The sequence below is a fragment of the Takifugu flavidus genome, chromosome 1, assembly GCF_003711565.1.
Source record: "Takifugu flavidus isolate HTHZ2018 chromosome 1, ASM371156v2, whole genome shotgun sequence".
Classification (NCBI taxonomy): domain Eukaryota; kingdom Metazoa; phylum Chordata; class Actinopteri; order Tetraodontiformes; family Tetraodontidae; genus Takifugu; species Takifugu flavidus.
In genome coordinates this window covers 1,367,522-1,390,236 of record NC_079520.1, presented here as the reverse complement: position 1 = coordinate 1,390,236, position 22,715 = coordinate 1,367,522, and the positions used below count along the sequence as shown (strand labels likewise).

The 22,715-nt window shown below is 46.6% G+C and overlaps 1 protein-coding gene and 1 long non-coding RNA gene across 2 annotated transcripts in view; both read left to right on the top strand.

Moving 5' to 3' along the window:
• The window catches only part of clasp1a (cytoplasmic linker associated protein 1a), a 36,355-nt gene that overhangs the window by 1,024 nt on the left and 12,616 nt on the right, over nt 1–22,715 (top strand). Inside the window, exons 3-26 of the mRNA XM_057027058.1 lie at nt 6,346–6,424; nt 6,608–6,711; nt 6,867–6,958; nt 7,128–7,203; nt 7,439–7,536; nt 7,990–8,054; nt 11,651–11,791; nt 11,866–11,939; nt 12,281–12,373; nt 12,458–12,603; nt 13,114–13,249; nt 13,346–13,416; nt 13,511–13,570; nt 13,955–14,032; nt 14,123–14,290; nt 14,750–14,796; nt 15,340–15,510; nt 16,067–16,090; nt 17,091–17,198; nt 18,196–18,360; nt 18,811–18,915; nt 20,386–20,448; nt 21,253–21,345; nt 22,306–22,395. Coding sequence (XP_056883038.1) covers nt 6,346–6,424; nt 6,608–6,711; nt 6,867–6,958; nt 7,128–7,203; nt 7,439–7,536; nt 7,990–8,054; nt 11,651–11,791; nt 11,866–11,939; nt 12,281–12,373; nt 12,458–12,603; nt 13,114–13,249; nt 13,346–13,416; nt 13,511–13,570; nt 13,955–14,032; nt 14,123–14,290; nt 14,750–14,796; nt 15,340–15,510; nt 16,067–16,090; nt 17,091–17,198; nt 18,196–18,360; nt 18,811–18,915; nt 20,386–20,448; nt 21,253–21,345; nt 22,306–22,395 — 2,347 coding nt within the window. The remainder of the gene's footprint in view (nt 1–6,345; nt 6,425–6,607; nt 6,712–6,866; nt 6,959–7,127; nt 7,204–7,438; nt 7,537–7,989; nt 8,055–11,650; nt 11,792–11,865; nt 11,940–12,280; nt 12,374–12,457; nt 12,604–13,113; nt 13,250–13,345; nt 13,417–13,510; nt 13,571–13,954; nt 14,033–14,122; nt 14,291–14,749; nt 14,797–15,339; nt 15,511–16,066; nt 16,091–17,090; nt 17,199–18,195; nt 18,361–18,810; nt 18,916–20,385; nt 20,449–21,252; nt 21,346–22,305; nt 22,396–22,715) is intronic.
• LOC130522557 (uncharacterized) lies at nt 8–6,337 on the top strand. The gene is made up of 3 exons (XR_008949648.1): nt 8–3,262; nt 3,297–4,905; nt 4,961–6,337. It is a non-coding gene; the product is annotated as an uncharacterized LOC130522557 (long non-coding RNA).

Here is a 22,715-nt window from a genome sequence, read left to right as displayed (position 1 = left end):
GTAAACTGCGGTTACCAGGCTAACACACACCTGCTGACACGCTGAGCCTTTTGTTGTATGTTATTAATCTAAAGGCTTGGATTTGTTGGAGACAGGATTATCGAGGACTTTATCAATAATAAATAATGTCTGAACTTCCAGACAGTCACACGAAACGCTGGAACCATATTATTGTCACAGCCCAGGCTCACTCGAGTTCACTTTGAATGTTTGCTTTTAGTCCACGTGGACCAGAAAAGGTCAGCGATACCGGTCCCAACAGGTGGGAGAATACCTTTGTATTTACTTTGTGTTGGTATCTCCGTGGTGGGGATGAAGACGATGATGATGCTGCAGATCCAGACATGCCTTTTTGTCTTGAAAACGTGGCTCTAAATGTGGGTTCAAAGGTTGATTCCGTGTGATTCTGTTACCATTTTCCTTCCAAATTCCTCCTCTCCTGTGCTCACACACCCGCCCTCGGTGTGTGTTCTGGCTGCTGTAGTTGGTGAAAGGAGGTCGTGCGCTCCGCCTGCCTGTCACAAGCAGCCCGTCACCGAGCTGTGACGGCGCTGATGGACACCGACGGCATCTTCTCAGCGGTGCTGCAGGACTGATGCCGTAACCTCAACGTGGGCTTAGCGGATCACTTGGCAACTAATGTGGAAACTATTTAGTTTGAGAGGAGCAGTGGAGTCAGGCCCCATAAATGGAGCTCTGGGTTGTGAGACGAGGCAACTGTGTAAAGATGAGATTTTACACTGGCTGATGTCCGTCAAGCTCCATCTTAGTGACGGGTTCAGCGAGTTTCCTTTGCTCTGCATACTTCTGTGTGTTTAGATGACAAACATGCTCCGCTGGTGAGTGAATTCTTCCTTCCTGCCAACGTAACCATCCAAAGAGCTCGGCTGAGGCTAGCGTAGCGCGGGCTAGCACGTGCCAAAGCCAAAGGCGTCCTTACTTTTAAAGCGCACCCTGATTTCCTCACCTTCCACATGATCTGGTTTTGGGAGATGTAAGGATACTTTATTGACGCCCCATCGGGACGTCTTGTTTTGTTATTACCAGGTGTGCTGCTGCCGCCACGCTTGTCACCGTTCTTCAGAACACGAGCACGAATGCTTTTACACGCCATCTTGCATCCATCTTTGGAAGATGAGCAGGGCCATGGACGACGCCTGGGAGGTGACGCGGACACGGTTGTGATGTTGTTGAGGCGTCTTCTGTGCGTTGGGGTGTGTCAGCACAGCAGCCACATCAGCCCAGCTGTGTTCTTTAGCTGCTAATCAAGTCTGAATCAGCCTGCACGCATCCAGGAAGTGGCTAAATGACCCATACCGCCACCACACCACCATGGGAGTCAGTGTCCCCTCTGCTAAAAACCAAAGGTTTGCTGTGCCATCGACGCCGCCCGTCATTTTAAGTAAAGAGATGAGATAAATGCTTGGCTCTCGGTACCTAGCTGCGGCCGGCCTCGGCTCTGTCAGCACTCATCACATCCGTCATGTCACGTCTTCACCATGTCATGTCTGCTTCCTTCCTGGCCGATCTGAGCCTGGAGCTGAATGTTTGAAGAGCCTTGAAACGATGGCTCGGACAACCTGGTGCCACCTGAAAGGTTGTTGCCGACCTGTAGAATCACCACTGAATTCACAGCTTGGATTAGCCGTAAGCACAGTTCTGGTTTGATTCGTAGGAGTCTAGTTTGTTTCTTTTCATCATCGCAGTTAAAGTGTTTGTGAAATGTGTCCAAGATTGTGAAACTTTAAAACTTTGAAACTTTACTCGAGGTCCAAAAGTGTCAGGGATGTGCTCTTTGCCACCTCCCCAGTGACTTCCTGTATGACATCATCGGGTTGGTGTTGCAGGCCAATGCCAAACTCAGACGACATAACTTTCAGATTTGTTTGTGTGCCACTATTGTTGTACACTTTTTGGAATGTTGGAAGTCTGGATGGGTTAGACGGGACCGAGTGGGTTCTTCCTGCTTCAGACAGCGACGTCACGTTTGGGGGATTTGGCCTCAGATTATTAATAGGTGAAATAAAACCACTGTGGATGGATTTTACAGACTCCGTTGAGAATGAGTGAGCGACTGGTTGTGTGTTTGAGGGGCAGCAAAATTCAACATAAGCTTAAATGTGTCAGCTATTAAGTAAAGATGAACCTAGTTTGTTTTGCCAAGGCTAAAAAACAAAAAACAAAGCTAGGTCACAGGTCACCTGCACCCAAAGATCCACTTAAAGAGGCTGTTGAGCAAGACTGTGTTTGCTTCTGGCTCATGGGACAATCAATAGCTTTACTCTTTCATTTATTATGTGAGGATGTGGTGGAGAAGGCCTGTGTGCAGGGCTTGGACACACATGGCGGACCTTTTAATGGACGGCTGTTTACACGTCACACCGAGCTAACACGCCTCTCCTGGAGTGATTCCTCCCCCCGTCTGCGTGCAGGTCCGGTGTGAAGCAGGTCAATGCTGATTCCGTCTCCTGTCGGAAGTCGCAGGTGTTCCAGCTCTGATGTTTTAGATGGTCTCAGGTTAAAAATGAAACCAAACCGAGTTAGCAGGGAGAACTCTGGGCAGAGATCTGCTGCTGTCTGCGTTACTCCTGATTAAGAAGGGAAGCTGTTATTGTGCTTATTTCACATCATATTCTCAGTGTTTGCACAAAACTAATTGATCATCGTTTGTTCATGGAGAAAAATGTAAAAAAAATAAAAATCCTGAAACCTGGAAGGATCAAATGGAAAGCAAAGGTTCTGGTGGTTGCGTGTAAATGCAGCTTACCGCAGCCAAAGCAGAAAAAAAAAATCTCCTGGATTAAATAAAAGCAGATTATGACTGAGAGGTTGGCATTGTGAAAGGGCTCAGCAGGAGGGAGACGTTCACTGGTGGTGCTGATGAATCCAGGGGGGGTAAAGCTGCTGTTGCTGCTGCTGATGGTGAGAACAGTCCATAAACCCTCCTGGTTCTGCTCCTTCCTCTCATCTGCTGCTGCATCTTCCCCACCGTGCACACACACACAGTCCCAAACCCACATTTGAAACCCAACTACACATAGTTTAGTCCAGCTTTGTCCCACAAATGCTCCTTGATTGCCACATTAGTGACTGACAGGCAAACGAAGCTCCTCAGCTGAGGAACTTTCTGCACCTGCTCGGTCCGAGAATTCCATGTTTTATAATTCCTCATGTTAAAAAAGTGCTGAGGGCACCAGAGATCACACCTGAGGACCACTCCTTCACAATCCATCAAGGTTTCCAAGCTGTCCCCTCTCTGAAGGTTGAACAATTTGGGATTTGTTGGACTTCTGAAGGGGAGCCTGCAGCTGAAGGTCAGCTGAGCATCTGTCTCATGAGGCACTTTTCTGCTGAACTTTAACAAACATCAGAGCGAGTGATGATAGACCCAGTTTTACACACTTCCTGTTTGCTTCTGCTTTGGACACACGTGCAGAGGGACATGTCCTGTCACATGACCCCTCTTTACCCCCTGCCCAAGCTCTGTTGTTGTCCGCTCGTGCAGCCAGCGTTCATAATTCAGACAGAAGCTTGTTGATCCTTTTGTGCAGCCTCTCATCGATCGCTCGGGTTAAACCCTGCAGAACACGAGAGGGACAGTTTTATCCAGTAAAACAGTCAACACAACAGGTTAATAAACAGCTGCGTCACCTTTTATGAGTTAATATTTGACTCTTCGGTCCTATGGTAGCAATCGTAGGTCAGCAGAACGTCCATCTGTGACCTTTTGTCCCTGGTCGTTAAGCTAGCCCTACCACAGCCACTCTAATCCTCTCTTAAGGATTCAAGCTAAAAGATTGTACATCTGAAGGTATTAGGAAATGGTTAAGATCACAGATTTCACCTCAGAAGTGCTGACTCCTCAGCCCAAACCTGCTTGTTCCACCTAAAATAGCAGATACAATATCTTCTTTCTGTCGGGGGATTTCTGGGAGTCGTCTTCTCTCTGCCTCGTTTCTTGCTGCTGCTGTTTTTAGTCCTCATGGACACCTCGCTCCAGGTCACCGAGAGTCCCGTGGTTGCCGTCTGATGCGCCCATCTCTGGCTCCAGGATATGTTGCAGTTTCTTCATTAAAAAACAAAATCCCTGATAATATAAGAGTAGGAGACCATGTGAACCAAGCTGCAGGTTTCATTCTTCAAGAGCAAACAGAAATAAAAGAAAATAAAAGAAAAAGATGGGAGGCAACTGTGAGACCGATGTGAGGAACCGCTGCTCCAGCAGGAAACGTGCTACAGTGTGTTCTCCTCACTAATGTTCTAGACAAGAGTTGTAAAGAAGTCGCTTGGTTGTTGGATTTTAAACTGCTCTTTTGCCTTTTAGCGACCTTTCTTGAGTTGAGATGAGGAGGAAAAGATCAGGTCTGTGCCGGCTGCTCCTCGCGGTCCTGCTGCTGGACTTCTCTCATGTTGTTGTTGGGTTAGTTCACAGCACAGAAGGACAGACGGACAGACAGACGGACAGAGGGGTATTTCTGGGGTATTTCTGTGTGAAATGCCATCCCAGGAGGACAGGAAGTGGAAATGACTCCTTGTCCCGTCGATGGTGCTTCTTGGTGTTTACTGCACCGTCCAGTCCAGCCTGTGGTGCCACTGTGTGGTCACTGGGGCCAACCAGCCTCACACCAGCGGAACATTCAGAACCAGAAGGATCTGCAGGCTCTTTTCTCTCTGTTTTGGATTCTCTATGATAATTGGCCGTTGGAAATCACGCACATACCCAGATGTTGTTCTGATTTAAGGGAACACACCACACGTCTCTGTCTGCACACGTCGGCCCTGCTGCCATTTAGTGAACAGAGAGGGAGAAATCCTTGATCTCCTATTTGATCTCATGGTGGAGACAGACCAACAAGTGTGTGTGTGTGTGTGTGTGTGTGTGTGTGTGTGTGTGTGTGTGTGTGTGTGTGTGTGTTGTGTGTGTGTGTGTGTGTGTGTGTGTGTGTGTGTTGAAGCTTAGTTATGCTTTTCGCTACTTAAAGGTATATGTGAGAACCTTTGATGCCTCAGCTCGTGGAGGTTGTTTCCATGTAATGGCAGGTTGACAATAATATCGGTATTATTGGAGCATTCACAGGCTTGTTTACCACGAATGTTGTGTTTGCGGCTGCTGGCGGCAGGTAAAGCAGCGCCGACGGGGCTTCTCAACACACTCTGTGACTCCTGTCAGAGGAGCGAAAAGGGGGTCAGGAAGAGAAGTTCCATGTCTGTCAGAGAGAAGTGTTGTAAAACAACAGTTCATCTAAAGAAAGAAGGCATGGATGAGAACCCAAATATGCAGTCAGAAACAAGAGGCGACCTGCCTGTTTATCTCAATGTCTGATCTTGTTTGCAGTCTCCAAAGTTTTTCCAGTGATTAGACTGTGATGGGGCAGGAGTCTGACTCTGTGGTTTTCTGCCTTGCAAAAAGACTCCAGGTTCAGAATCACAAATCCTGACAAGTCAGATGAGTAAAACTATTACATTTATAGCAAACTACCAGGTTGCCCCCTGGCGGTGGGCTGCAGTAGAACTACAAAGAATTACCCAGAAATCCCTTTTATTTCCGGAGGTCAGGTCCTTGGTCGCCCCCTGGCGGAAGGGAAGTGGAAGTGTTTTATATTCAACCCTCAGGGTTTGTATTTTGTTGGTACTGGTCTTTTTCATGGTTACATTAATGCAAGGCTGATGTCTGTGATTCCAGGGGCTAGAGTTGGGGGGGGGGGCTGGAGAAGGAACCTGTCTGCTGCTCTGAGGGGGCTGTTGCTCCTTTTACTGTGTCATGATTATTTTTTCTCCCAACTCGAGAAAGATTGAAACAAGGAGTTCCTGAAGAAGAGAAGCTGAATCTGGATTAGAAATAAACTAATGGACATGGTTTAAACTATAGTTTAATACTGCTGATCCCTCTCAAAGCTGACTTTAAGTCCTCTTTCAGACCACATGATCAGTCTAATTACTGTAATTCCCTCCTGTTTCAGAACAAAGGATCAGCAGGAACAGGCCCGTCCACCTCACACTCAGAAATCTGGAAAAGCCAGAAAATGCTGGCAGCAGAGCGGACATGAAACAAACTGCACCATCTTTTTTACTTTCGGTGCAGTTTTTGCCACTTTACCTTTTCTCTCAGACAATATAAAATATAATACAAAGTTCCTCTACTGACTGGACAGACATAAAGATAGTGTGTGTGTGTGTGTGTGTGTGGGGGGGGGGGATCACCACAACAGCACAAACATAAAATCTGTGGTTTAATCAGAAACCTTTGCATCTTGCTGTGATCCACTGTGATCCACTGTGATCCACTGTGATCCCACTGTGATCCCATGGACTTGTATTGGTCACGTCTCCCTTTGTATCCACCAGGTGACGCTGTTGGGCTTGGACCTGGTGTCTGCACTAGTGACCAGGCTTCAGGACAGATTCAGGGGCCACGTTGGGACAGGTGAGGTTGCTCACATCGTTCTGGCTGCTCTCTAAATGAGACGGAGCATCTCAGTGGGACACACTTCAGCTTTTGAGCCTCCAGCTCTGAGACTGATGCTCTTTATCGTAGACGTTTAGCCACATTTTCATTTCCTATTGATGATCTTCAGTGATTAAGTGTTTAAAACGATCTTTTCTTCAGTGCTCCCCAGCCTTATTGATCGATTAGGAGATGCAAAAGACCAAGTTCGAGACCAAGACCAAAGTCTGCTGTTAAAGATCATGGAACAAGCTGCCAGCCCACAGGTGAGCAGGGCAATAAAAGAACTGCGTGCTGCCTCCTGGCCTTGGGTCGCTCTCCTAGTGCAGCGCCTGTGTTGTATGAGCTGTGGTCTTCCTGTTTGTGTCATCGCTCCGACACCAGAACCACAAAGTGCATGTTGTTTGCTGTGTTGCTGCAGTACCTGTGGGACAGAATGTTGGGAAGCTTCAAACACAAGAACAGCAGGACCAGAGAAGGACTGTGCCTTTGTCTCATCGCCACCCTCAACACGTGAGTCAAACCTCTCCCCCTAATGCTGCCTATCACGGAGGACACTTTAGATGCCTTTAAACTGTATTTTTAAGTCCTGATTTGATGATTCAGAACTTTGCTCTGTCCTTTTGCCCCATAGATGATATTTGACATGTCTTATTTGATTCGGCGTGTGTTCATTTTCCAGGTATGGAGCTCAAGGCCTGACCCTCAGTAAAATTCTTCCTCACATATGTTACTTATTGGGGGACCCAGTGAGTCAGGTATGCCTAATTTGTGAATTAATAACAAACCTACAGTTAACTGTTGTCTTCGGGGACAGATTCTTGGACATGCAGATGTTTAAAACACATTGTGATCAGTGTGCTCATAAACTAGATTTTAGGTCTATCCTCGTTTTTGGTGCATCATTTAGGAACTGTGACACACTTTCTGCACATCGCGTCCACCCAAACCCATGAATTTAATGCAAATGATAGCAAATTCTTGTGTTTTCAGGTTCGTGATCGAGCAGTCAGCTCCTTGGTGGAGATCTACAGACATATAGGGGAGAGAGTGAGACTGGATCTCAGTAAAAAGGGCATTCCACAGGCACGGTACGCCAACAACACTCAGCCAGCCTGTCACTATCTGTTTACTAATGTTTGCCAGCTTCCACTTGTTCCCTGCTTTTGCATTCTGTCTCACACAGCAGAGCAGACAGTGTATGTGGGAGGTGTAACGTTACAGGCAGGGTCAACGAGCAGGACCAGGCTCCCCCTAGTGGCGAAGGCGCTGCACCACACCCTTAGAACACTAATTACATTTACAGATTAATTGAGAGAAACACGTCTTATCAGTTTAATACAAATTAAGAGCATCTCCAAATGATCCTCTTATCTCCTCCTACTGCACAGCAGAAATGTTGTGTCTTAGTTTTACCTAATCCTAATCCTGCCTCCAAAGCTCTGCACACAGAGAACATGTACAGGAATCAGGTGTGTGTGTGCGTGTGTGTGTTCTGTCCATCAGCAGTTTACATGTAAATGTTTTTCTGCTTACATTTACAGGTTGAATGTAATCTTCACCAAGTTTGATGAAGTCCAAAGATCTGGGAACATGCTCTCGTCCTCAGGTGAGTTTTCTTCCTGGGTGTTTATATTCTGAGCATTTTGGCTGCTCCATTGGACCCTGGCTCCATTGGACCCTGGCTCTATTGGACCCTGGCTCATTTGGACCCTGGTGGACTCAATTGAGTTGAACTCGGCAAGAGATGATTTTTCCATGTCAATATGGCTACTGGGAAGAAAATGAAGACAGATCTGCAGATGTTAAATCTTCTCCTCTCTCATGATATCAAAGCCAATTTGTTACTTTCATGATGCAGAAACAAAGAACTGGCTCTCTTTTATCCTGCTAAATGTTTCATTAGGAGGCGAGCGTCCACCAGGTCATGCTTGGAGTAGCTTTAAATGGATTTGCATACTTTGATGATTTTGTTCAGGTGTTTATCAGGACACGTTTGCTGCTAAACTTTAAATTAATCTGTAGAAACCAAACATGCAAACAGGAAATATTTGCAGATGCAGTTTGTTCCCTGACATCCCCCTTGGATGTCGAGCACTCCTAAAGGCATTTCGAGACCAATAATAAGTTGCAGTTCGTTTTCTCACCACTAGATTCCGCCAAATGGTACCAAACACTGGGCCTTTTACTTTAAAGATGTCACTGATATTGATTACACTGCTGAGTTTAACCTACATGGTCTCTAATTTTGCATTTATCCAGTTGCCTTTCTTTCCCAGATATTCACTCATAATTAACTCTATATAAAAAATAAAAGCAGACTTAGGTCCTCATTTATTCTGGCTGCCATTTCTTTTCCATGTACAATACAAGACTGTTTCTTTAATAGCTGTAGAACTTCTTTTGAAATTGTTCATGGGCAAATTGTTTAAGATCACGCTTTTAAAAAAAGAAAATCTCTCACAAATCTCTTAAACCACGTGACCGTATGTCAGAATTTAAGGACCTTCAACGATAAATCGACACATTTGATCTAATTCTAGACCTAGACTACAGGTCGCGTTAGTGTTGAATCACGTGCTGATGAGGAGGATGGAGGCAGAGGAGGTGGCGTCGCTGTGGTGCTGTCACAGAGGGAGCCAGTAAAGAAGGAGTTATCCAGAGGAGCCACAGTAGAGGGAGGAACAGGGAGCAACGCAGACGCCATTTTTGCAGCAGCTCTAGACACAAACTGTGGGTGGGAGACAGAGTAGAGAGGCTTCAGAGAGAGGAAAGTGCACGTCTCTCTGGCTTTAGCTGTGACAACGGCTGAACAGCATCATGACAGCCGGGGAAGGTAAGACGGAGTCGGAACGCAGCTCCTTTCATACGTGCACACATTGTTATGTAATCTTGACTTCTACTTTAACACTGGTCTTCTACGGTCCTGCTGCAGGGTGTGTGTGTGTGTGTGTGTGTGTGTGTGTGTGTGTGCGTGTGTGAGCCATCTCGTCTCCAGCATTCTCTCAGTTCTGCTGATGAACCCAGACGTTAGTCACACCTTCGTCCAGCTCAGTTAAACCTGGTGATTAATCACGTTTAAAAACTCTGGCTCTCTAGAATCTGCTGAATCTGCATATTTGGTCAAAACTACTTGGAGCGACTAAACAAACGGTCTGTTTGATTTAAAACAAGCTTAGCTGGTATTTTGAGCTACCGACGGCTAAATTTAGCAGATAAATGTGATTGATAACAGAACGGTGCAGGCTGAAGGTTTAAACGCTGGGATGGATCCTGACTGGTGTGCGAATTCTGAACGTTTGCAGGCGAATCACGGGAGGATTTAGTAGCTGTTGCTGCTGCTGTGATGAAGCTGCTCGTGACCATAGAAGGTCTTTTGATATTTTAAATGGAATGCTACATCATCACTATTGTTGGGTCATAAAGGGTCACGAGGTAGAAAGGAGGATGCAGTTCTTTAGCCTGCAGAGGTGAAGATGAATTCACTGGATTATTCAGCTCTCACTCCCAGTGTGCGCACGTTTGTGTGCACGTGTGCGTGCGTGCTGAAGAAGTTGTGTGTCATCATGTCTCTCTATAAAGACCAGATGGGAGATTTTGTCATGTGTGTATCTTATTGTGTGGGTTGTGTGTGTGCTTCTGGCTGCTCTTGTCTGTGTAGGAGGTTCTGGATTTGAAGCTTATGTTTGTTATTTTTCTATTTTTAACGGTGTGTTTCCATGTTGCTTTATATTGTTGAATTTAAATCACGTTAAAAATACACGTGTTTATGTTATATTTGCAGTGACAGGGTGATTTTAGAAACTCTTTGGAAACTCTTTGAAATCGCCCTTTAATTTGGATGAAATTGGTGCAGAAAGATCTGATTATTGGGCATAAAGTGACTTCAAAGTCAATGTTTTTATTATGAAATAACTCAGATCATCTCTAATCTGTCTCTTGTGCAGCTCTTACTGAGGGTGAAAGCCTCAATGATATAAACGTTGCAGGTTTTAATCTGAGATACTTTTAATCTGTCAGCCTCCTGCTCTGCGTTTGCAAGAGGGTAAATTCTCTCATGTCGTGGGGTCTTTTTTCTGCAGCGAGAGGAGAGCAAATCCTCCCTGTTACATAAAGTCTTTCCCAGAGTCTTTACTGGGGAAAGTGCTGACGTCGGTGCAGCTTCAGCGTCGTTGGGCCTGGATCCTGACACCTTCTGAACAAATCATGGAGCGCAGCTGTAATTGCTCTGACAAATGTGTGCCAAGGTTGCTCATTGTTACCCTGACATCATCTGGGGAGGTTGGAATGTGTAATTTAAACTGTAGCTGGTAGCTAGCTGTTGTACTGAATAGTTTAAATGAAGCATCATTTAGTTGTGCTTAAGATTGAGAGTGTGAGTGAGCTGAAAAAGTGATGTTACAACAATAGACCCCACCCTCCCTCATCATCACTCATCTCTCACACACACACACACACACACCCTGACTTCAGGAGAAAGGACAGAGTGTGTCAGCAGCAGCGGGAGGAGCAACATGCTGAGGAGGCTGATGTGCAAGAAAGTCTGCATCTGTGAGAAAAGCTCTTTTCCTTGTTGGGATTTTTGCTCCCACAGATTTGTTTTTGTCTTGCCGACATTGTTCTTTCTCTCTTTCTCCCTTTCACAAACTTTTTAGCTGGTACGACTGGTTTTTGCTGATTGCTGTTCGTGAGCCGATAACTGTTACGTTTTCCCGCGTGTCCATATTTGATGGAATTTGATTCTTATAGGTTGTGCTGCTGAATGTCTGGAGGATTAGGTCTTCTCCTGATATCTGGATGCAGACATTGAGTGTCTACCAACTGGATTTTGGGGCGTATTTGCTCAGTGATGTAGTGATGGTGACTGGCTTCCATGGGAAGAATGTGGTAACACTGAGCTGCTAAGCCAGATTCCTCTCAGATTGACGGACACAGAGGTTGACAGGAAACACTGAGTCTGACCTTGGGAGGACCAGAGCTCCTCTCACACACTAACATAGCTGGATTACTGATAAGAGAATGATGATGTATTCTCTGAATGACTCGGAAGTACGCTGTGAATCACCGACCTCTGAGGTTATTGATGTGTCTCTGAACAATCAGTGATGTTTTGGTACTTACTGGAAACTCACACAGTCATGATTATATTCCTGAATTCAGCCAATAATTCCCTGCTGTATCCTGTCTTTTCTTCCTCGGTTGCAGATAAGAGCTTTGAGGATAAAGACTCCGTGGATGGAGGCCTGTCCTCCTCTTCCTCCTCCTCCAAAGCCCCCCCTGGTGGCAGAAGGACGGTAGTGACCTCTGTCAGGAGGCCCAGCTCGGCCAACACCGCCAAGACCACAGGTGAGAAGAGAAGAGCTTCGGCAGTGGATTAGATGATTCTCATACTGACTCTCAGCACATTTTTCTTTTCAAAGGCAAAGAAGCTGGCGCTGGCGCCGTTGATGAAGAGGATTTCATCAAAGCCTTTGAAGACGTGCCCTCCGTCCAGGTAAGAGAAGTCTCCACCACATGTGTGAGGCAGATGTCGGCTGGTGTTCGATCCCGGGCTTTCTACGTGTTGTTGTTGTTGTTATTATCGTTGTAAACTTGGACTGGAAATCCTGACCATACATTCTCTTTCTCTGTTTCTAGAAATAATTTAAATCTTTTCTAATCTCATCTATAAATATTCTGAGGCCACTCAGTGTCTTCATTGTGGCACATATCAGATTTTAGTCCTCTGTCACCTTCCAGTCTAGAAGGGTTAGGACATGAGGACCGTTTCAGGAGTTAACTTGAGAGGCTCTTGGGGTCTTTAATAGTGGATGGAATGTGTGCTTCTCTGTTCAGATCTACTCCAACAGAGAGATGGAGGACCAGCTGACCAAGATCAGAGACGCTCTGTCTGATGACAAACATGACTGGGAGCTCCGAGTGGCAGCAGTAAGAGTTGCAACGAGGCCTCGAGTTGATCCATCGAGCCGAAGCACTGATAACACGGAAATGTCTTGTGTTTTTGCTCCTCAGCTGAAGAAGGTCCGTTCTCTTATGCTGGCTGGGGCGGCCGAGTTTGAGGGCTTTCCTCAGCAACTGCGTCTTCTTGAGGCTTCCTTAAAGTTATCGGCTAAAGACCTGCGGTCGCAGGTGGTCCGGGAGGCCTGTATCACACTGGGGTAAGAGCCCGTGCAGATGGGGCTTTAACTCACAGGTAGAACTGAAGGGCTTGTGACTGAGGAGCTCCAGGAAATATGTTCTGTTCAAACACTAATGAACACACACGAAACTCGAAAACACACGTGCCTGAAACATCACTCACCCAAATTTAAACCTGATGAGGTGGAACAGAGCTTGAAGACTCTGAAAGAGCAGAAGGTTGATTAATGTGTGGGCTGCATCCCTCTGCTGAGGTGGGTGTCTTTAACCAGAACTTTAAACAGTGGATCAGATTGTAGATCAGAAATGCCTGATGATCATGGAGGAGAGAGTGGAACAGGAGAGTGGAAAACGCTTGTGTGATGGCTGAAACCAAGAAACTACCAAAGCAGCAATTTTTAACTGATTATCAAGAAAAAAAACCACATAATCCCAACTTGATGTGTCTGGTTTGTTCCATTCCATCTGAGTTGACTAAGGTCCTGCTAAGAAATCAAAAAACTGATTCCGGTCTCGCTTCCCTTCTACAGACACTTGTCATTGTTGCTGGGCAACAAGTTCGACCATGCAGCAGAGAGCGTCATGCCCACGCTGCTCAACCTCGTGCCCAACAGTGCCAAGGTCATGGCCACGTCCGGGATTGCCGTCATCCGCCTCATTCTCCGAGTAAGACACCAGAGCGAGGAGCCGATGACCTTCGGATGAGGGGTCTGAAGGTGCTGGCGAGTTGTGTTTAAACCTGTGTTTGTGTTTTCCCTGCAGCACACACACTACCCCCGCCTCATCCCCATCATCACCAGCAACTGCACCTCCAAGTCAGTCGCTGTCAGACGGTAAGGAGACATTCACCTTCTGAACGTTGTCGCGTCTATAGGCTGCATTCTGACTCATAGGTACGTGAGCGTCACTGTCTTTGTCTTCTCTCAGACGCTGTTATGAGTTCCTGGACCTGATGTTACAGGAGTGGCACACTAATACGCTGGAAAGGTAAGATAAATGCCTCGTAATGGTGGTTACTCTCGATCACTTGGCAGTGCACGGCTGCCGCGTGTGGCATTTCAGTTTGCTAACGTGTGTGACTGGGCGAGGGACGCGTCTCTGATGAGGCCCATAAAATTGATGAGTCCTGAAAGAAGCGTCATCAGAGGCAAATTCACAGCCCTGTAACCATGACAACCACAGTGGAGACTTTTAAAAGCACGTGAAGAACCCAGTGGGTGCGCACTCTCCCTGTGGACCTCTGGAGGGGTGAAACGGGAGGAGAACAAGAAGGAAGAGAACCTGCACGGGTTGCTTTAGTTCAGCCTTTACTTCCCAGATTTGGCTTGTGATTATTGACCGCGCGTCCACCATGTTCCCTTACTATCCCAGACATGTGGCTGTTTTGACGGAAACCATCAAAAAAGGCATACACGACGCTGACTCGGAGGCCAGGTTCATTGCCAGAAAGTAAGTTTTTCTTTAGGATGTTGAGCCCCAACAGAAGTATTTTGGAGTTTACTGATTCGGAGGCTCTTAATTGTTGCCCCTCACCTTTAGGTGCTACTGGGGCTTCCACGGGCACTACACCCGGGAGGCGGAGCATCTCTTTCAGGCGTTGGAGTCCACCTATCAGAAGGCCCTCCAGTCTCACCTGAAGAGCTCTGACAGCATCGTGTCTCTGCCCCAGTCTGACCGCTCGTCTTCATCGTCGCAGGAGAGTCTCAAGTAAGACAAAGACAAAATGGTTCCTCTGGTCGCTGTAGCCCACGTTGAAGCTAGGAATGCATTTGCTGTAGTATTCTAAACCCATGGTCATTCTTATTAGCTGGGCAGCTGGTCGTTTAGCGTTCAGAGACATGTATTGAGCATCGTTTGACATCATCAATCCAGTTTGTAGCTTCCCTGTGGATCGTGTTGGCTAACGACCACCAACCGGATCTGTCGGGACAGCAGCCGCTGCTGTTGTGCTCATCTGTGCGATACAGAAGAGAGGATCTCATTTTTATGTTTTGCTTTCTCTACCACTGACACTAAACAACTAACTCATTTGATTAAAATTGTGGTATTTTATTGTTGTTATTATGAGTAGCGAAAAATGTTTTCCTGTGCTAGTTTAATCATTCGTTTGGTTTGGATTCAATGTACACAACATTTTAAAAGGTGTCTTTGAATTCCCATGTCTAGCCGGCCGTTGTTTGCGAAGAGTGTTATTGGCGGGAGCATGACCAGGAGTAAGTCAAAGTCTTTCATACACCTATGACACAGGAGGGTTTAGAGTGGGACGCCAACCAAAAGATAAAGTTTTTGTTATTCAGCAGGAATCCCGGTCGTAGCTCAATTGTCTTTCATCTAATAATAAGGTTCAATTCACAACATTCAGGAGGCTAGTGTTGTAAATGTTTAATTATACTGGCTCCACTTTTCACCAGACACATTTTGCTAGAAGCAGACATCAGCTACAGCAAGGTTCGAGATCCCACTAATGTCACACTAAGCTAATATAACATTTGTCACAGCTTACTAAAGCCTGCACTGTCTAGCTAAACCTCATGAATTCATTTATCCTCTGTTTGCTACTGACTTCTGCCATAGCAGGGTGAACATGCTAGTTAGCGGCGCGGCTGTGGATTGATCAGAATTCCAAAGTGGGCCCAATAAATGCTCTCTATTAGTTTATCCTTCTCTATAGAAGGATAACATCGGAGGGCAGAACGTGTGTCCTCATTAAAAGACTGCCTCAGGTGTCCGAGTGACGTGTTGTTCTGCTGTTGAAGGTAAACTGGTGAGCTCCAGGGTTCCCTCCACGCCAGGCTCTCTGCAGCGATCACAGAGCGACATCGACGTAAACGCTGCGTCCAACGCCAAGTCCCGACTCTCCACCGTCCCTGCCTCCTCACCGTTCAGCAGGGCGGCTGCTCTTCCGCCAGGCTCCTACGCCTCTTTAGGTAATCCCTTAGTCCCCCCTTTGTACCGTCATTCTGTCCATAACGGATGAAGTTTAAAGAAACAATTTACACTCAGTCTTTCTCTTTGATGATGGGAATCAAAGCTGAAGTCCGTCTCTGCTCCCTACATAGTGCACTAACAAGGGAGCGTGCCATTTTCTAGACCTGTCTGAATGTTAAATGAGGATGGCCGGACCCACTGAAGCCGATGCTAATGAAATATTCAAACATTTTCTCGGGTATTTGCCGGCTTTGACGGGCGTGAACGTGCGAATGAATGACTGCGGCGGTTGTCGTTAGAGCGTTCTGCCAAGAGGAACCGTGCAAATTTGACATTTGTGACAAATTGAGACGATGGAGACTAAGAGGCTCTCGAGCGTGAATAAAACTGACATTTTCACCAACATCCCTTTTCTAGTTAATGGTTTTAAACAGCGATAAGTAGCCCCCCATGACTGTTCACGCACTCCTGCTCCTGCTTTAATTGCTACTAACGTCTTCCTCTATGCCTCTCGTCCCACTCGCTGCTGCTCCACCTTTGTTAAATCCCCTAAAGATGGCAGCCCTGGTAAAATCAATGGTAAGACTTGTGTGTATGAAGTCCAAGGCCCCACATGCATCATCCTTCCTGTAGTTTTTGTCTGTTATCCTCTCTTTTTGCCCAGTGTTGTTTCTCATGTAGAGCTCTGCATGGACTGTCTGCATGGATCTCCTCCTGACTGTAACCCCAAAAACCGTTTCCATCATCTGTTATAAAGATCGAAAGATCTGGCTGCCGATAAACAAGCGCTCCAGTTTGACTGTTGCACACAAACGATCTAAAGTTAAGAGCACACGAACATGGGCTCAAATGTGTGGTTCTCAGCAACATAGACAAGTTCAAAGCCAAATAAAACAGTCAGTGCTCCAGTAAATCTGGATATCCTGAAGGATGCAGATTAGACTCTAGTTTGATGTTAGTTCCTCTGTTCACATAAGCTGATTTTTCTTATCTTTCCACCAGCTACAAAACTTTATGCTCCTCAGTTTGGTGGATTTTGAACCCAGCTGCTCATAAATGTGAACTCTCTGACGCCTGCCGCTGGAGGTGTTGGAGGGAACACGTGACCCGTATTCAGCCTGTACAGTTTTGATATTCGAACGTTCATTTTAATCAAACATGCGGGCCAAGTTATGAAGAACAAAGCCAGACAGGCAGCACTGTCACCGATGAACCCAAGTCTGACGTGTGTACATGTTATGACATACCAAGCGTTACCGTTTTTGTATTTACAACTTTATTTAAATTAGGTTTTTAAGGAGATCCAATCATGGGTTTTGTCTGTATCTGCGTGTTCCCAGTGAGTTGTGGATGTTACAGTGTGACTTTTCCTGTTGATGCTTGCAGGGTAAACTCCTTCTTTTTGATCACAAGTCGAATTCTCTGTTGCCGTGTTTCCCTACTTTGTGTTTTCAGGGTGTCTGTCGCCCACCTTCATCCAGGTCTTCATCAGTCTGTCCTCAGACTGCTGCTCCTGTCCACAATGGGGAAAACACCCTGGGGTTTGGTTTATGTATTAAAGCTGGTTCTCTGCTTCCAGGTCGCGTTCGTACCAGGAGACAAAGTTCGGGCAGCACAGGGGGCCCCAGCACTCCAGTGATGGACAGCAGGGGGCGTAGTCGAGCCAAAGTGGTCTCCCAGTCCCAGCGTATGTACACAGACTTGACATCTGGCGACACCGTCAGCCTCAGACTTTAGTATGATCACAGAGACCATACTAAGTACTTTACACACATCATACCTTTTAAAAGAAACTCCTAAAATGTTGCATATTTATGCCACATGCACGCTGTTCATAAGTGTCACAGCCCATACATTGTTTAGACGACACGTTCAGTCATTCAGGTTGCATGTTGGACAACAGACCGAGGAGAAGCGTAACCCTGTCTGTGTCATTCTGACCGTTCTTGATCTCCACCCTGTCCTGCCTATTGCTTCCCTCTCCCAGGATCCAGATCAGCCAATCCCATCAGTGGTAAGGCCTCAGCCTCATCCAGTCCCAACACTGGAGGCTACGTCTTCAGTAGCACCCTGAGCTTTGCACGATGGTTCTTTTTGCCTTTTATTCTGTTTCCACTACACAGCAGCAGCATGTTTTACCTGCCACAGTGCTGCTTTTGGTTTGGTGACTTTCCCTCCTCACAGTCCCAGAAGCAGCTTGGTGTCAGACGTGTTGGTGCCAGCTTTTTTGATTTCTGTCTTTTCACTGGTGGAGGAGCTGTTTGTTTTCTTGTTTTCTCGGTCAGTGGTTCCATAGACAAGCCCCCCACTGCGTGTTGGCGTTGCAACCTCGCGCTCCTCACTTCTCTCTCAAGATCTGTTATTTCTTTTATAATTTAAAAGAAACTGTGAAATGTTCCCATAATCTGCAGTACTGGTTAGAAAGACATTTCACAGGGTCCGATGGGACGCTTAACAATCTTTAGATGTAAATAAAAAAGCATGAATATGGGTCCATTACTGACAGTTTTGTGGTTTATTTAATTATTATTTAGTAATGTTCCATTAATTGGGTGGTTTAACTTGTATTTCTGTGACATCAACCTTTTAGCATCCAAAACTATTCTTATTTACCAGCGTTATCACTGGATCTGCTGCGTTCTGGTGTTTTGACCTCTGTGCATGTCCTTATTGTCTGGTTTCAGCTGGCAGTCGCTCCAGCTCTCCGGGCAAGCTGTTCGGCCAAAGCAGCTATGGCCGCGTGCCCCGAGCAGCGGCGTCATCCTCCAGCACGGCAGCAGACAAACGCAGCCGCATCCCTCGCAGTCAGGGCTGCAGCCGCGAGGCCAGCCCCAGCCGAGCGGGCCAGGGTAAGACCCAAGCTGCCGGACAGCGTCCTGCCAGGTTCTGACCTCCTTTCACATGCAAACAGCTGTCTATCAACTACAGCTTAACTAATGGAATGTTATTTAACCATCTAACTGACCGTATCAAAGCTTCTTCCTTTGTTTTAATCTCTTTGTCTCCTTATTCCTGTTTTGGGGCTGACATTGACGCTCTGTCACATGCTCCCAAGAATGTCCTCCTTTTTAGGCATCGTCTTTCTCAGGGGTCGTGTTATTTACCATCGTATTTGGTGGATTTGCTTCAACACTGTCGGTGATGTTTGGAGCTCTGCATCAGCGCCACTTGTGCATCTTTTGTGACCACACGTTCCCTCTCATGAAAGCACACTAACCTCCCCACCTGACTTGTTGTCCTGACAGCCAGTCTGTGTGGTAAAACTCTTCTCCCTGCTGCTCTTCCCTGCCGCACGCTAGCCCGGAGCCGCATTCCCCGTCCCAGCATGAGTCAGGGCTGCAGTCGCAACACCAGTCGCGAGAGCAGCCGTGACACCAGCCCTGCTCGGGGCTTCGCCCCCCTGGGTGAGTACCACTCAGCTAACGGCTAACAGGGCTAACTCTTCCAGGCCGACAGCACATGCTCGTCCACGTCCTGTTGTTGGCGTCTCTCGTGTTTTTGTGGCTCTGCCGGCTCTTCTGCTTGCATGCACGTCATTTTTTGTTGTGTTTTAATGGTGTAAGTCGTAGTTTTGGAATTGTTCCTTTAACAGAAGTGAACATTTGCTCGTTGCTCCTGCTAAAATACTGCTGTTTCATTTCAGCAGTTTATAGACAACATTTATTTTTAAAACAATAAGACAACTGTTAGCACAGAACGCATCATCGTGCAGGGCATCGTGGGTAATGGGGGTTATCCTTTTTTTTCTTTCCTGTCAGTCTTTATGAATTGACTTGCTCTGCAGTTGACATGAGATGGTCATGATATTGTGAATTTAAGTGTGTTCCAGCAGCTCACGATTGAATACTCCTTCATTCATCTTGTGATCATGTTCAATTGTGTCTAGACGATGGCTGCCTCCTCTTTTACACACAATCCTGATCTTATAGGTGTTCTACAATGGTCTTTATGTTCAAATGTAGTTGTTGAACTGTTTGCATGAATGATACTCAATCCTAAAAAATCCCAGATTTACAGAAAACCACAGTGCAGGATACAGTGGGGCTAGAAATAGAATAAGGAGGAGGAGGCGTGAAGATGGTTCCTAAAGAGAGTAAAATCTAATTTTGAGTGTAACTAACAATCTTCTGTCTTTAATACTAACAACAGTCATGCTAATGGCTGCTACAATCAGTTACACATTCCAACATGAAGTCAACAAGAACGTAGCTTAACTAATCACACACAAACATCTAATGTGTGGGTGGTTAGCAGGTAAACACCAGCGCATTAAGCAATACAGTTAAATGAGACAGGAGCTTAGAGAGAAGCTGCAGTCATAACAGAAGCTAAATAACTGTGGCTACAGACAGTGTACAATATTCATATGTGATAAAAACGTCACATTCTTGGTCACACCATAATGTATAAACAACACAGGACCCAACAACTGCACTACATGGGGTTGTCCATTAAAGTGTCTGAGTACATTAATGCCGTGAAAATTTAACTTGGCAACCAGAACAAGAAGGATTTTACAACAGTCGTTCTGTTGGTGGCACCTTAACAATCGTTTACAGCCAAATCAAGCTGAGCGTCTACTCATACGTTTGGGTGTCAGCATAGACAAGTAGACACATTTCTCTTGAATCGGCCCCTACTGACCCACTCCAGACGCACTGGGTTTTATTTTTATAGCCAAAATTTACAATCGCAGTCAAACAACTGTAGGGATGAAATGAAAAGCACCCTCTGCCCTGAGTATCTCACAGTTTGTGCACGTGACAGCGGCTCCTCTCAGCTGTGAGGTTGGTGTTAACGTGCAGTAACCGTCACTAACCCCCTCTTCTTCCCACCTGCTCTGGTTGCTACCCCCCCCTCTCCTGTCCCCACAGCCTCCCGGCGTCACTCCCGTTCAACCAGCGCTCTCTCTGCAGCTGACCCCCACAGCCAGTCAGGTGACTTGCATGCCCAGAGTCCCTCTTAGCCCCCCCAGAGGTCCCCTGCTGCAGCGACAGCAGTGCGGTTGTACCAGCATGCAACATTGGTTGTTTTTCTGTCATGTGACCGCAGCCATGATGCTTTCTCCAGTGTTTACGTGCTGCCTCAGCCTCCATCGTTTGGCCATATTTCATAGTGTTTTTGGAGTGTGTGCACGGAATCCTCCAGTTCCACAGGAAACAGCTTGGGCTTCATAGTGAACCTTTTCTTTCACTAGACTGGCTTTTTTTCGTCGCTGTTGTTTATTTTCTTCTGAGTTGTTGAGCATGTGGAGCGAGCTGCTTATGTTTACTTGTTGACTCCAGGGTCTGAAATCACTCCCGAGAGTTTCAATCCTACTGCAACTCTGTTTCAGTCATACAGATACAGAGCGCCAATGGAAGGGCATATCATGCATTGTGTGTGTGTGTGTGTGTGTGTGTGTGCACATCAGTGCCAGCCTTTTCTCTACTTTCATTTGTTACCCTTCAAGATTTAAAAAAAACAAAAACCTGTCAAGACTCTTGACAAGCGGCACCTTTATGGAGAGTTTAATAACTTATTATCATTACCGGTGGGTTTGTGTAAAACTATATCCTTTCTTGGGAATATTTTTGTCAAACGTTTGTGGAGCTGTGTTTCCTCATCCTCTCACCCCACTTCTTCATCATGTGTGACCACACATTTCCCCCACAAACGCACACTGACCTCCCCACCTAGCCTGAGCGTCAGTCTGTGTGGTTAAACTCTTCACCCTGCTGCTCTTCTTTGCCGCATGCTAGCCCGGAGCCGCATTCCCCGCCCCAGCATGAGTCAGGACTGCAGTCGCGAGAGCAGCCGCGACACCAGCCCCACTCGGGGCTTCACTTCCCTGGGTGAGTATCCCTCAGCTAACGGCTAACAGGGCTAACTCTTCCAGCTGGCGTCCTGACCACAGGACGTGCTCATAAAGCCTCCCTCCTGTTGTTGGTGTCTCCAGAAGGTTTTGGCTGCACATCATTTCAATTCATTTTGTATGGTGTGAGTCATGTTTCTTTAAATATAATGATCAGCCACTGAGTGATGGAACTTATGGAGCTTTGTTTTGAATGGCAGCCTGGTGTGTCCGCTCAACCAAGCAGAAACTAAAGGAATTGGTGGCAGCTCGTGCCCCAAGTTTTAAAAGTTTCCATTTGACGAGGCACTTGAGTGAACAAGGGCAGCAGTAGGAAAATGCAGCCCCATCAGCCAGCCAGCTCCTCCATTACAGGAGCAGGCTGAGCAGGAGTCCCAGCTGTGAGGAGGCTCTTTGATAGGAGAAGGCCACTGCAGCTCCTACAGCTGATGCTGTAACGGAACTGAGGTTCCACATCCAAGAGGCACTGAGCTGGTGGCAGGCCGAGGCTCGGTGAAGGTGATGGAGGGAAGGCAGCAACAGCTTGGACTTCATGATGCAAAGGATGGGTCCTTGCATCGCGTCCACCAGCTCTCGCGCTCTCCCGTCATAGTCAACATTCAGATTCCTCCTCTCTTATGTCGGTTTACCCGAGCTCAGGGTCGACATAACCCTGGTTTTTCCTTCCATTAAGGCTGTATCTGTCCATTTCTTCCTATTTCCTCTCATTTGTGGGGGGTTATCACATTACAGTGTTATAGCATTACTACAACGCAGTAATTTGAGAGGCAAATTATTCAGTTAACATGTTTCTCCTCTCCAGTGTTTTCAGGGTGTCTGTCGCCCCCCTTCGTCCAGGTTTTCTATCAGTCTGTCGTCACAGACGATCCTTCTCCTGCTCAGGGTTGGGCGTCAACGCACCGACTTAAATCTTCTCCTTATTCTTTCCTTTGTCGTCCAGGCCATCTTGACTCCAGGAGACAGAGTTCAGGCAGCAGGGAGATGGACAGCAGGGGGCGCAGCCAAGCCAAAGTGGGCTCCCAGTCCCAGCGTATGTACATACACCTTTACACACACACACACACACACACACACACACACACACACACATACAGTATTGTCTGTAGGGCAGAGGGAGCAACACTATGGAGCAAAATGATCATCCAAACTAATGGTGACATGGTCTGATCCATATATGGAGGAAACCAGGACCAAAGACTATCCCCTCTGTCAAAATTGAGAAGGAAATTTGTCGTCCAAGACTTTAAAACAAGCTTTTACTTTAGGAAAGGCCAGAACCTCGATGAACCTGACCTCCTTTAATCACCCTCTTATATGAACACGACCAACGTGGAATCTGTCTGATTAATG